Source organism: Asterias rubens, chromosome 5, assembly GCF_902459465.1.
Source record: "Asterias rubens chromosome 5, eAstRub1.3, whole genome shotgun sequence".
NCBI lineage: Eukaryota > Metazoa > Echinodermata > Asteroidea > Forcipulatida > Asteriidae > Asterias > Asterias rubens.
This window is the reverse complement of record NC_047066.1, coordinates 19,538,020-19,552,805: the sequence shown is the minus strand read 5'-3', so window position 1 is coordinate 19,552,805 and position 14,786 is coordinate 19,538,020. Positions and strand designations below refer to the sequence as shown.

Below are 14,786 nucleotides of genomic sequence, written 5' to 3'. Positions count from 1 at the left end.
CATTATAATTGTTATTATTGCATAGAACAAAAGAAAGCGCGATAAATATGATGTGGCAATTCAGGCATGCTTGTTTAATTTATTGCAAACTCTTTAATAAGTGTTCATTTAGAAATTGTTAGTTTTCCTTTAGAATGTGATTTTTAATTTTATTTTCAATAGGTGTGGAATGGAAAATCTTGTATCATAACTATCTTCTTTGGGTTGTTGATGGTGAAGATTTGATATGGCAATGTTAATTCTCACCTCAGTGGTTGTGTGTCTATTAAATATCTTGACTTAACTAAAAATGAGACAAAACACTTCATATTCTTCTCATCAATATTAACCACTTTCTTTTCTGCCATACCTTACCTTTATTTACTAACCCTTTAAATGTCCATTAAAAAAACATCAATATTTCATGAAGATCTTCATACACTATTTCTGGATTAGGGGAACAAAAACAAATCACAAAATACATTCTGTTTTATATGTTGAACCGTATAGATTCATTTTTACTTATTCGGAAGATCTGTTCTGCTGGGAATGCAAATATCGGTTCCAAAATCCAGATGGATTGCAAAAATATAATTTCTTCACTATTGGGTTACTTGTATCAATTACTTTTATAAGACTTATTTTATGTTATGATTGTTGATGTATGTATGGCCATGATCAAGTAACAATTCTGTTGCCAATTTAAGGTTTAACGGTAAGCTGTGATGGTAGAGCCTCAGTCTTTCCAATGAAGCCACCGTCAAATATTTATTGCATGGTGCATTGTCACAGAATATAAACGAGGCGAATCTGAGCTATTCCTTTTTACAGGGCGAACCCGAGTGAAATAGAAAAACCAAATTTTCGCCAAGTGATTGTATTCTGGGACAATGCGTGAATGGATCGTTTTCAGTATTTGTTTTATATAAATCACATAGAGATCTTTGTCATGTGATATTTTTTTTTTTACAAGAAACACGAAAATAGGCATGGACACTTCTCATGTCCCCCAAATCTGATGGCTCTATTTGAAAATAAAAAAAATCTTTCAAGCAACGGGAACGTCTCCATCTAGACACCAACCTTGTTCACCATGACACAACCCTGGGCTGTGTGGATTAATGGGTGCTGTACAATAATTATCCATATAGGACTCGTGGCAGTAAACATGGCAAAGAAAATACATATATAAAAAATGGAACATGATGCTACACATGTATTCCATTAATCAAATGACAAGAATCTGTGTGTGGTATATAAATTATTTTAATAGCCTCCTATATAATAACCTGCATGTAAAATATTGGACATACATGTATCAAGCTTTGGACCAAAATATTGTTTTTTTGACTCTATTGTCCGGGTCAACCATGAAAGTACATATGTAAATAATGTTATATTTATATTGAACTGTGAAATAATTAATATCATCTCATCAAGTGCTCAAAATTTCTTAAATGGGATGGATTCCCAACTGGTTGGTGTAAAGAAATTACTACTTTGAAATTCAAATTCTTAGTTGGAACTGAGATTATATGTTGACATTCACGTGAAGATTTTTTTATAACCTGGCTCTGGCTATTTTTCCAGTAGCCACATCATTACTGTTTACTCTAAGCTTGAAGTTTTCTGAATGGCTGATGAAGCATAAGCCAATGCTGAAAGTGTGCTCTGACCAAAATTGTTCTTTGTAAAAAGAAAGTTTTATTTTCAGTAATTTCAACAGATTTATTGAAAACAAAAGTGTTAAAAAGAATATGACTTCTAGAGTGTTTCTATATCATCATGTCGGTTATAAGGCCGTTGTCCAGTCTGTTCTGAGTTTCTATAATATGAAGTATTACATTTACTTTATTAAGGGGAAGCAATCTTATTATGTCCTTGAAGTGTTTCATTGGAAGAAAACTGTCATATTATGTAAAAGTAACAAAACCTGACAAGTTGCAATAATTCATAAGTGCTAATGATAACTATGTACCCGATATTTTTGAGACAGAAGTGAAGTTTGTGGTCTGTGAAGAAACAAAGAGGGACAATAGAGCTGCTTTTATTTTAGTGCATACTTTTTTTTATATAACTGTACACACTTGAAGCATATTGGCTTGAGTAGAAACACATGTAGGTGTTTCTGCCGGGTAATTTCTCCCTGCGACACACATTTGCTGATCATTATCTAAACTCAAAACACTGTGTTTTACACTACATTACAAAGTGTGGACCTAAGAACAATAGAAGTCTACATAATGTAAGGACTTGAAACCCTGTGTGGACTTACATACAACCACACAGTGCTATTTTCTTAGTGTACAGGACAGTGACTGCAACACAGAGCTTTCTGTTCTCACAGGTGTTTTTACGAATGTCTTCGTGTGTCAACACACTCTTGTGCTTATTCCTAACGGTTTCAAAAAAAAAGAACCGCACGATGGAACATGTGGCTACATGAATGTGAACACTGAAGTGTATGTTGGTCGCAAACCTCAATATATGATCTACATCTAAGCTCATTTGTGTCGCAGCCAAGTGAGTAGGCCAATTTATTGGCATGTAGCTGCAGCCAATGATGTGTGCTGAAGAATTGTCCATAAATACATGTAAGACAGTATTTAGTTTTGTTTTTTAAACGTAATCTCTAGCCACAGATCCATATCTGAATTATAAAAATGGGGGTAAAGCAATTTGTACACATTTGTTTACACTAATAAGCAAACAAACCAGGCTCTCCATGTATTTGTGCACTGATGCTCAACAGATTACGTCCACTGTTTAATGTCTACATGTACAATGTAATTTCTCAACTTCATCTCGTTTTGTGTGTAGTTATTAACAATGTATGTTTAAATTTGATCAAGCATTAGTCTGAAATAATGCTCATGTACATGTATACCACTGTATTCCTACTTAAAATCCCAAGTGTTTACATTCAAAAGATATCAAGTGAATCTTTCTTATTTAAAAATGAAAACTTGAAAATATTTTACTAAAAAAATCAGTTTTTCTTTTGACCAGTTGACCTTACAGCAACATAAACTAGGGATTTTATTGTCTTGGATTTGCAAAAGAAAATGTACAGCTTCATCAAGTTTATCTCATTGCAAAAAATGTACCTTGGACCAATTATAGGAAATGTACATCCAATACACACAACATTTTAGGCTTCAATAAGAGAGTTTAGTTTATGCTTAGAAAAATAAAGCAAAACAAGTGTAAATTTGGTTATTCGACCACGCAGTGTAGAGACAAGCTTTTTTGTAAATTTGCCACACTTTTTTTTTGCTGGCAGCGCTTTTTGTTTAAAGGAAAGCAAACATGAATTTTAACTCAAAAAAGGGACAGGAATGTAAAATTTATATAACAAATACAGGTGAAGGATTATAAACAACTATTTTTCGCTAACTTTCTCATGTGAAAAACATGACGTAATTAAGAAAATTTATTCTATTTTTTCAAGTGTTAAATTTCAAGCGTCTTTATGAAGACTCTTAAACCAACCAAGTTATTAAATAAAAAATGCACATATAATGGTGAAAGAAATATATGTGTGTGGTAATGTCTTTATTACAAGTAATTAAAACCTAAAACCATCATCACAGGCCTGGAATTACACAGAGGTCACGACCTCTGTTGCCATGGTCTTGTCCCTGGTGCCCTTTCGAAAGTTTCACACAGACTAGGATTTTCTGATGGAAGTGCCCTTTACAAAATTAAAATGGCCTTGCCCTCTGACAAATGAAATTCCAGGTCTGCATCAATCGACTACAACTTACATTGTTTAACATGTTGGCCAAGAAATAAACTTAACTTAACCAGTCCAATCAAAAACCAAATTTGTTTGAAAATTGCAACAGGACATTGCTTTAAAGAATTGTTTATGAGAATTCGTAATTCTGTTTCAGATTATGCTGGAGTCAATATCGAGAATGTTTTGGGGAAGTCATTAGCTATGATAATGCCTTGCTCTGAACTTGTTGCAAGCTCCTCAATAAAACCAAACCAATAAATGACCAGACCAGAACCAAAACGATTTACATAGCTCCATAATTGGTCTTTCATGTAATTCTCATGACTGTGGTCGTCACCAAACAGTGCTTTACTTTCAATCCAATTTACAATCCTTCCTCCAACAGCTATTGGCACTTGGAGTTTAATATCCGGCGTCTTGTCATAACCTTTCTTTCTCATATCGTCTTCGTCTAGAAACGCCAGATGATGATCCTGGAGGGTCTTTTTCAAGTGGACTTCCAGCTCTTCTCCAATGGAATGCTTAATACTGTCCACTACTGGTCCATAACTGGAATCCACTAATGAACACTGTTGTACCTCAAGGGAGAGTGCTGGGTCCATTATCAGACAAGGATCACGTAGCATTTTAGTCAGTCTATTCTTAGAGACTGGTGCCTCACCGCCAGAAAGATGAAACAGATACCTCTCCACTATGACACGTGCAAGAAGCGCAGGGCTCAGATCAAGCTGGTTGGCAAACTGCACTAATATCATGCCTTGGGTGTTGGACGAGTCTGAGCTGCGCTGCTTGTACTGAGCATAATACTTCTGCGCTTTGTACGGGGAGCTGTAGACGCTATAGTTCTTCTTAGTCTTTAGTTGGACATACTGAGAATAAATACTGATTAGTGTGTTGTGGGACACTGTTGGAAACACTTTATTGACCTCTGCCAAAGATTCTGTTGTGCCATCACACTGTTGTGTCTCAAAGCACTGAATGATCTCTTTATACTCGCTGCGTTTCATCTTTGTACAGTGTCAACCGTCTCTTCTTCCTGCTTAACGGCTGTTGCTTCTTGTGTCTGTTTAGCCGTCTTTGCACTCTGTGTTCTGAGTTGAGCCTCGGCGATATCACCAAGTGCCTCCTGTATCCTCACAAGGAGTGCCTCGCCTCTCTGTACTACCTCACCGAGCTTATGGGCTGCCTCCTGATTCTCAACCTCAAGGTGCTTCAAGGATGCTTGCTGTAATTGAAGAAAAGCACAAAATTGAATAAATGGTTAAGGCACAAAGTTACGATCATTTAATGCTTAGAATATCAATTAACGCGCACACCACAAATCCTGCATAACGTAAATGTAACACTTTATTTTGTAAGATAAGTGGCGTTAAGAAAGCAACAATTATTGTCCAGTTATTGTAAGTAGCATTATAAAATCATGTATCATATATACATGATCTAAATCATGATCTCATAATGCTTGATCAACAATGTCAGAACCTTTATAGTTGAAGCAAAACTGATCAAGCACAATTGCACACAAACAACAAGGTTATTGTTTCCTCAAGAATTATGTAATGTAATTTTAGGCAACCCTGTTGCTTGGGTTATTGGAAATAACATCATGGCAGTATTTGTACTTGACATCTAAACAAAATTTGCTGCAGAGGAATCAAAAGTAAACTAATCATGATGTTTTTACCGGTAAGTTGTTAACTACATACAGCACAAAGTTGATATTTTACTTGTCACCTTTAAAAGCTTACATCTTTATCAAATATGGGTCGAAATAAATGATCAATATTCCAAATCAAATTCTGATATTCATTCTGACCTGAAGTTCAACAGTTGATTCTTCACTCGGCAGCGAGTCAATTAGAACATCAATATCTTTGGCCGTCCTAGCAATGAGTTGAGCAAACAGCTGGGTGTAGTCCTCTTGCGGACCAGGTCCAGGCTCCTGCTGAAGCGTTACTCCTTGCTTCTCAAAGCCAGGAAACTTGGCTGGTGTGGCGCTTTGCTGAAGGACACCAATGCTGTTACAGAAGTGTTCTGCAAGCTGTAAACATGGGGAAAACAGGAAGTTATAAATATGGTTTAGAATGCTTTATGAAGAACTACTTTCCTTTTGTCATGACTAATAATTGTAATGTAAATCATTTACAGCCAGGAAGCTTGGCAGCTACATGTATGATTTAGAGTGTGGCCTCATTCCTCAATGATTCTTTATTCATGAAATAAATTATTTATAATAATTAATCAAATTCAAATAAATAAATAAAAAACATATTCCATTCGGTAAAATTTAGTAGGAAAGTGGTGGCAAGAACAAGATACATACATGTAAACTTTCCATCAATCGTTCAAACTTTGCTCTTTGTATTATCTGCACTGATTTAGATTACAATATAACATGTAGAACCACCCCTGCACTAGCATGCAGCAGTGTTGTTGTCAGACAGCCAACCAAGGAAGTAATGTCCGAAAATTGGGCAACAATTTTATCGTTTATTTTCTCCGGTATTTTGTGAAAACGGTCTCTGGGAAATACAATACAAGTCAACACAATATAAGAGCCCATTTAATGTTATTGTATGAATGCAATATCTCCCAAGTATTATAAAATAACAAAGAAATACCTGATTGACAGCGTCTTGTAATTGAGTTACTCTGTCAGCCATGTTTTCATTTTCATGTCTCCGTCAGTTTCATGGACTGAACGATTGGTGGCGCTGTTTGCATTACTAGGGGAGAGTGGGCGTGTGTGTTTGGGTTTTTTTGGTTTTCCTTGGGGGCGTCCAGCACACTCCAGCTACTTTTGAAAGCTCTTCGAAATCAAGAGTTTTTGTTACACGAAAGGTCAACTAAAAAAAACATACTCAATATTGTATTATTGTTCAGTTTACATATGCCTCACCAAGTCTCAATATCTTAAAATATTGTGTTTTATTCGAGTTAACAGCGCCCTCGGTGTCATGTGATAATACGTCACAATTTCCAGCATGGCCGAAAGAAAAACGTGAGAAGTGCTGAAATGACTCTCTGGAAAAGTGCTTAAAACTCACTTTATGAGGAACCCAATCTGTTTCCACCAGCACTTGTTTTGACAAGGTACGTATTCTCATATAATGTTTGTTAATGAAGTTGCAAAAAATGCTTTGCAGAAGGTGTATTAGAAGAGTGAAAACTATTTATTTTGTGTCTCATTGATTAAAGTTTTCAGGCTGTCAAGGTTAAAGAGGGCGCACTTTAAATCACCGTGGCGGTATTTTGTTTTTGTAAAAAGGTGGTGTGGTTATTTTGTTTCTTGTAAAATGAACATCTAAGAAGTTTTCTGTATTGGACCAGATAAAAATTAAAATTAAAAAGTGTATGTTCAGACAACTAGGAAATGATGAAGGTCTATTTTATGTGTTTCTTGTTCAAAATCAAACATAATTTGATTATTAATTAAATTTTAAACTTAAAAAGCTCAACAAAAAGGGGAGATTCACTAAATTTTAAAACAACGTCTGATAATTTTGTTCCTTGTAAAATGAACATCTAAGAAGTGTTCTGTTTTGGACCAGATTAAAATTAAAATTAAAAAGTGTATGTTTAGAATTAGACAATCAGAAAATGATGAAGGTCTATTTTATGTGTTTCTCGTTCATTCAAACATAGTTTGATTATGAAATTTAAAACTTAAAAAGCTCAACAAGGGGAGATTCACTAAACTTTAAAACAACATCTGATTATAGATTAATTTTTTTCATAGCTGGATAGGTCTCTTGGAGACATTCAATTTGACACCTCATTTGTTGGGGTTGGGTCATGCAAACCCAAGTTACGCCAGATCAAAGTTCAACAATTTGTCATTGTTTTCTTTAACAAAAAGTGTGATTTTTTGTAACTGTAATTAAATTATGTAGCATACAAATGCATGTAAGATTATAAATATAAACAGATGAATTAAATTTGTTTGATTAATTTTTTAAATTAATTTTTGTATAATTGTATTTGTTTATTATAATAAATTTTACAAAACTAAGTCAAATATTGTGTTTTGTTTGGTATTTTGTTTAAGCATAGCGTGTTGGCCAATCACTATATCAACTGCATGCATAGCGTGAACCCAGCCCGTAAAAGTTTGGAAAATCCCCGCCTTGAATGAACCATGTAACATCAAATAAAATCCATTATATTGCGCATGTCTCAAACCAGACTGAGCGCTACACACCACGCGACCTTGCCGCAAAAAACATGAGTGATGCCGCGCGAGGGCGCCCTCTATTGGTAGTGACTCTCCCTACTCAAAATGAGTTTTTGCATTGTCTTGTTCTTTCCAATTATCCTGTAAAGTATTTTTGGTGCAAAAGACAAATTTTTCTTTTTTTTCTTTATGTTTTATAAAGGAAAGAGTCTCTGGCATCCCTGCTTTATGTGGATTTTAGATTTTTGCTTTTGGCATTAAGCGCTACTTTTAGACTTTTTTTCCTGTCAAGATTGCGCTTAATCTATGGCTCAATCTAGCCTTTGCTTTTTTCAGAAAAAAGAAAAAAAAAAGAAAAGACAAACGACTTATTTTGCTTGATCGCATCACATTTCTATGTACAGGTAAATAATAATAATAACTGATTGAATTGCACCTTGGTAAGTTATTAAATTGACTTGGCCAAAACACCCCGCATTAAGTGTTTAATTAAGAGAGAAATAGTCACTAGTTTCAAATGTAGTTGATCTTTCAAATATGTGTGTGGTTTCTTTAAAAAGTCAGGATGGTATCTTCATTAATTATGTGGTAATGGATGCGTGACTCCAGACACCGGGTTAGATTTAACTGTGAAGATTTTGTTTTCATGGGTGAGAATTTTTTTTTGCGGGGGGGGGGGGGGGGATGGATTGGTTATTGTTTAGGTAAACACTTTATGAGACAGGCTGAAATAAAGGAATTGTGAAATCATTAAAAGTGCCACAGTTTTTTATATCATAGTGTAAGCTTATTGTGGTTGTATTTTTGTTGTCAATCTTTGTTGTCTACATATTAGCATCTTTGTTGTATCTCATCTTGAGTCTATTCTAGAACACTTCTTAAGACTTCAGCTTACTTATGTTTGTCAGTGTGACTCGTTTGACTGCAAAATATCCAGTGTCATCTCAGCTGTGAAAAGAAATGAGAACAACTCGGCCAAAGAGACAGGCAGTTGCATACAGCGTGCTGGCCCTAAAAACTTTGTGACTTTGGTATAATTCATTGTGATGTACACAACTTTGACTGCATTTAAACGCAACAGCTACATCAAATCAGCAGCATGCAGAAGAAACTGGATACCTTCAGTCCTGCAGGATTTGAAATCAAGACCACAGTAGAACGGGGAGATCTAACAAGACAGATGACGAGCCAAACCACCCTCCCGCCACTAGTGGGTTGATCTGGCATCCCTGCCCCAGACTGAAGGCTCCCTATCCAAGACTGAAGGCTCCCTGCATGTATACCAAAGTCAACCCAAACTCAATGCTTGGGATACATCGTGGCCACACCTTGACCTCATCAGAGCATGGATCCCTTCTTCCTTGCTTCGTGGTCAAACCACATCTTGTGAAGATCAAAGAGACGAGTTTATATCTTGCAACTACTGAACTGTGGCTTGCTGCATAAAACCTGCACCATCATCATTGCAGGGCGAGTGACAATGGACCTGAAGTTGCTGACCATTGGCAAGCAGTTGGTATGATGATACATTATGACAGGGTCAAAGAACTTAAAGGACATAGAGACAAGGCACTTCCTCTGGCCAGATGGACCTTTTATGAAATTAACCAATATGTCTGATTATAATGTTTATTTTTATGTATTTATTGATAACCAACAACTGTACCCACTAACAGGTATATCATATTTCAGGTATCATGAAATACATGAAATAAGAAAAGAAAGAATGACAAATTAAAAATTATATACAAATGTTTAAGAAAAATCTAAGTAAAAATATTTATTGACATGCAAATTATTTTGAATCCTATAATCAATTTAAAAAGTTGTTATACAAACATTTATATAAATACAATAACAGTTTTATCAAACTATGTCATGTTTCTATAACAAGACTTGGATGACATACATGTGCCCCTTCTTTGAAGATTCAGGAAATAAATTTGACATCGATCAACCAACCCTTAGAAAAACTTGTTTTATTTTGTGTCATTAGTTTCTTTTCTGTGATGTGTCAAATAATTGTGTTGTGGGAAAATTTGTCAGGTATTGTTTGTCAACAAATGTTTATTGTTGAGTGTCTTTTTTATGTTCAATTTGCTTATTGTTGACTTGTCTGGGTATGCAGTGGTCCTTAGATGTATGTATTGCATTAAATTCAATCATTGGGTTTGACTGTCTAACACAATGAGCAATTCTTCATGTTCTTACGAAGTGGAAAAATCATTCTTCCTTGTAAAAGATTAAAAGGCGCTCTCTGACAGATGAGTGAAGTGTCTACTAAAACAGTTCACCATCTCATCAACTCCTGCCCTACGTTAAATTTCTTAAACAATTTAGCCTTTTATGGACCTTGATGATTAAACCATCAAAACCATTAGTTTTTGTACGCAATGGCTTTGACACGATTGTTAATCACTAAGTAGTAACTTATTATATTTTATTTTAGAATTACACAGATAAAATCCTCCAAAGAAGTATTTCCATCAAGTTAGCTTAAAAGAGCTCATTTTGGTTGTATTATTCAAAGAAGAAGTATTTAAACATGATACAAAAGTTGTATTTAATGTAACTGGCCAATTCATTAACATTTTCGCAGGTTGTTTGTAAAGGTTGTTATGAATGAGAACCAGTGCACTCTTTCAAAATTAAAGACAGTAGACACTATTGGTAATTACTCAAAATAATTATTAGCACAAAATCTTACTTGGTAATGAGTAATGGGGAGCTGTTCATAGTATTTGAGAAAGAAGTAATTTTCCACGATTTTGATTTTCAGACCTCGAAGTTGAGGTCTCGAAATCAAGCATCTGAAAGCACACAAAATTGTGTGACAGGTGTTTTTTTCCCCATTATTATCTGGCAACTTTCGACGACCGATTGAGCTCAAATTTTCACAGGTTTGTTATTTTATGCATGTTGAGATACACCAATTAAGAAGACTGGTCTTTGACAATTACCAATAGTGTCAAGTGTCTTTAAACTATTATCCCTTTGAAAACTGACATGCTTTTAAAGTTTTTGTTCTTTTAGATGGCATGCCCCGATATGGTATTAAACTGACTAATTTCATTCTTTCTGCCCGTTTATCTACCGTGGAAGGGCTGCTGATATATCAACATTCACCAACTGATGGCTGCCCAGATACCCCTGGGATAGCTCCCCAGACATCAACCTTCGGACGGCTGCCAGATATCCACCTTCGGACGGCTGCTCAGATATCCACCATGGAAAAATCATTATTGTTTGTAGAAGATGGTGTGGAGCTCTCTTGGACAGATGTGAGTGAAGTTCCCATAAACCAGTTCACCACCTCATCAACTCCTGCCCCTAAACACCGCCTTGTGGACCTTGATGATGAAGCCCAGTCAAGATGTGTGAACTAACTGAATAAAGACACATTAGTGATGAGGTCTGTAACGTGGAGAAAAATGTGCTGAGATTTAATCATGGTGAGTTGAAGCTTATAAAACCTGGTAACCTGAAGCTAAAGTTTTTAAAAAAAAATTGAGAAATTATTTTAGTTGATGACATACAGTGTATTGACTTTTTAATACCACAATGTGGAAACAATATGGCTCAGTTTGGTCACTAGCCCGGTACATGATTTGTGGGAATCGTAGTCAAACTTGCTTCGAGAAAAATATTGAGGTACATGTTTGTGAAAAACTGTTTAATTTCTCATGACAATTGTACACATACAAGAATCACTCTCGAGAGTTAATCATAATTTATGCAGATTTGTTTAATTGTACACCTGACTGGAGGCAAGTCAGGGGAAAAAGAATTATGCAAGGCCTGATACCAAAATGATTTACAAACTTGAGTCCAATGAACTACTACGGAAGTTCTTAGTTAAAATACTTGGATTTTTTTGTCTGTTTTTCAGTATTATTGTTGACATTTCTTCTGCCCTCCAAAAATTCCTGATTCCACAAAAGCTGTTCATTTACCTTTTGCATTCAATTCAGCATGCAAGAAAGTGGACAATCTTTAAAGATTGGATTGAAGCAAAACGTTTAAAGAGACAGATAGTTTGGGGTTTTAAATGCTTTGGGAAAAGTCCCTTTGGACGCCTCGCATTATTCATGTAATTTTCTAAGTACGTTTTCATACTGAAAGCTCACTGATGATGATGTTCACACCATTCACAAACCTCAAGGTAACCTATCGTTTGCCTTCCCCTAATCACTTTTGCAAAGTTTAGTTGCAACATTGTTTGACAATTTATTTGCTGAGTTTTTTTTTCTGTTGGGTCTGAAAGAACTTTGAGAAGCTTTATTTTTAAACTAAATCAAATTTTGTTTAAAAAACCAATTTCAACTGGTGGTGTGCAAATCAACACCAATTCTTAAGAGACTGTTGCATGCATTTGACAAACCCCCAAATCTCGGTTTCTTATTTGGATGGCAACAATCATATGAATCCTTTATTTAAATTTTGATGAAAGTAAACATGTTTTAAAATGAGTTAAAGCAGTTTTTCTTTAACACTTCATGTTGCATATTAGGCACGTTGAGTGTTGCAGAAGGCACGTTGAGTGTTGCAGAAGGGCTTTTTAGCATCTACCGAAAGAGCTCTAGTCTACAAAGAAACACCCAAGACTGCTGACAGCAAAGGAGCTGCACTGAGTAAAAGGTAATTGCCTAGAATTGGCATCTAATTTTGCAAAATTGTTTATTTGTGCTCTTGTTTTAAAATATGTTCATTTTCTTGATCTGATGCTCACCATGGAGTGGGTGGTTAATATCGTCCAAAATAAAGCAACATAATATAACACAATAATAATAATATTATTAATAATAGAGTATTATAAGGCGCTGGTATCCACCACACAAAATGTGAACAACCACAAAATGTTAACAACAACTTTGGGGAAACATTCCAATTGGGCTTCCCTAAAGAGTTAAAAAAACAAGATTGTTCTTGCTGAGTTGTGACAATTTTCTTCCTTTTGGAAGATTTGTATGGAGCCTTTGGACAGACGTTAGTGAGGCGCCCAGTAAGCAGTTCTCTACCTCATCAACTCCTGCCCTACATTCATTTTTCTTGTATTAAGCAATACATGTATATCCGGAGCCTTGTGCAAATTGGTTGTGAAACCATCCAAAACAGTAGTTTCCATACAAGCAAAGGGATTGCTTACTGGATAATTATTTATCAAGTATTAAGTTGATTAATTTCATTCTTTCTGCCCGTATATCTACTGCCGAATGGCTGCCCTTATGTCCACATACCCACCATCTGATGGCTGCCCAGATACCTTTGGATGGCTGCCCAGATACCTTTGGATGGCTGCCCAGATACCTTTGGATGGCTGCCCAGATACCTTTGGATGGCTGCCCAGATACCTTTGGATGGCTGCCCAGATACCTTTGGATGGCTGCCCAGATACCTTTGGATGGCTGCCCAGATACCTTTGGATGGCTGCCCAGATACCTTTGGATGGCTGCCCAGATACCTTTGGATGGCTGCCCAGATACCTTTGGATGGCTGCCCAGATACCTTCGGAGGCTGCCCAGATACCTTCGGAGGCTGCCCAGATACCTTTGGATGGCTGCCCAGATACCTTTGGATGGCTGCCCAGATACCTTTGGATGGCTGCCCAGATACCTTCGGAGGCTGCCCAGATACCTTCGGAGGCTGCCCAGATACCTTTGGATGGCTGCCCAGATACCTTTGGATGGCTGCCCAGATACCTTTGGATGGCTGCCCAGATATCCACCTTCGGAGGCTGCCCACATATCCAACTTTTCAAATGGCTGCTGCCCATTGATCCACCTTCTGATGGCTGCCAGTATACACCTTCAGATGGCTGCCCAAATGCCCACCTCCGAACAGCTCCCGAGATATCCACCTTCCGATGGCCCCCCAGCTATCCACTATGAGAAGATGAGAAGAGCTCTGAGACATGGAGAGAATGTGCTGTGACTCAATCATGGTGAGTTAAAGCTAACAAAACTTGGTAAACCTGTAGTTAACTTTGATCAAAACTTCAACCTTCACAGGTCTAGAAAAGTAACGCATGTATAGAGAAGTAACTTCCCAAAAGACAAGCTTGTTTTTGCTGAGTTTGGGAAATTTTTCTTTTTGGCTGATTGGTATGGAGCCCTTGGAAAGATGTTAGTGAGGCGCCCACAAGCAGATCAACACTTCATCAACTCCTGCCCTACATTCAGTTTTCTTGTAAACAATACATGTATACATAGTGTTGTAGAAATTGGTGGTGCAACCAGTAAAAACAATAGTTTCCATACAAGCAATGGGATTGCTGACAGGATAGTTGTTTATCAAGTTTAAATTTAAATTGATTAATTTCATTCTTTCTTTATCCATTGCGAATGGCTGCCCATATATCCACCGTCGGATTGCTGCCCAGATACCCTTGGATGGCTGCCCAGAAATCCACCTTCGGATATGGCTGCCCAGATATCCTTCTGATGGCTGCCCAGATATCCTTCTGATGGCTGCCCAGATATCCTTCTGATGGCTGCCCAGATATCCTTCTGATGGCTGCCCAGATATCCTTCTGATGGCTGCCCAGATATCCTTCTGATGGCTGCCCAGATATCCTTCTGATGGCTGCCCAGATATCCTTCTGATGGCTGCCCAGATATCCTTCTGATGGCTGCCCAGATATCCTTCTGATGGCTGCCCAGATATCCTTCTGATGGCTGCCCAGATATCCTTCTGATGGCTGCCCAGATATCCTTCTGATGGCTGCCCAGATATCCTTCTGATGGCTGCCCACCAGATATTCACTTTTGGATGATGGCTGCCCAGATTTTCACCTTCAGATGGCTGCCCCAATATCGACCTTCAGATGGCTGCCCCAATATCGACCTTCAGATGGCTGCCCCAATATCGACCTTCAGATGGCTGCCCCAATAT

At 36.9% G+C, this 14,786-nt stretch overlaps 2 protein-coding genes across 2 annotated transcripts; both read right to left on the bottom strand.

Moving 5' to 3' along the window:
- Positions 1-2,179: 2,179 nt before the first annotated feature.
- LOC117290288 (protein C15orf41 homolog) lies at positions 2,180-4,751 on the bottom strand. The gene has a single exon (XM_033771598.1). It carries the CDS (start codon positions 4,726-4,728, stop codon positions 3,877-3,879), a length of 852 nt encoding a protein of 283 aa, XP_033627489.1. The 5' UTR covers positions 4,729-4,751; the 3' UTR covers positions 2,180-3,876.
- On the bottom strand, positions 4,700-6,429 carry LOC117290290 (mediator of RNA polymerase II transcription subunit 21-like). The gene is made up of 3 exons (XM_033771599.1): positions 6,343-6,429; positions 5,538-5,762; positions 4,700-4,946 (listed from the first exon to the last, which is right to left on the bottom strand). The coding sequence occupies exons 1-3, from the start codon at positions 6,382-6,384 to the stop codon at positions 4,725-4,727; spliced, it is 489 nt and encodes a 162-aa protein (XP_033627490.1). The 5' UTR covers positions 6,385-6,429; the 3' UTR covers positions 4,700-4,724.
- Between the last annotated feature and the right edge of the window lie 8,357 nt (positions 6,430-14,786).

Bases quoted from the DNA above. Each gene is read 5' to 3' on its own strand.
- LOC117290290 (XM_033771599.1), bottom strand. From the start codon at position 6,384: ATGGCTGACAGAGTAACTCAATTACAAGACGCTGTCAATCAG. The intron at 5,763-6,342 runs GTATTTCTTTGT...CCATGTTTACAG, and splicing joins TACAAGACGCTGTCAATCAG to CTTGCAGAACACTTCTGTAA. The intron at 4,947-5,537 runs GTCAGAATGAAT...CTTCAATTACAG, and splicing joins AATCAACTGTTGAACTTCAG to CAAGCATCCTTGAAGCACCT.
- LOC117290288 (XM_033771598.1), bottom strand. From the start codon at position 4,728: ATGAAACGCAGCGAGTATAAAGAGATCATTCAGTGCTTTGAGACACAA.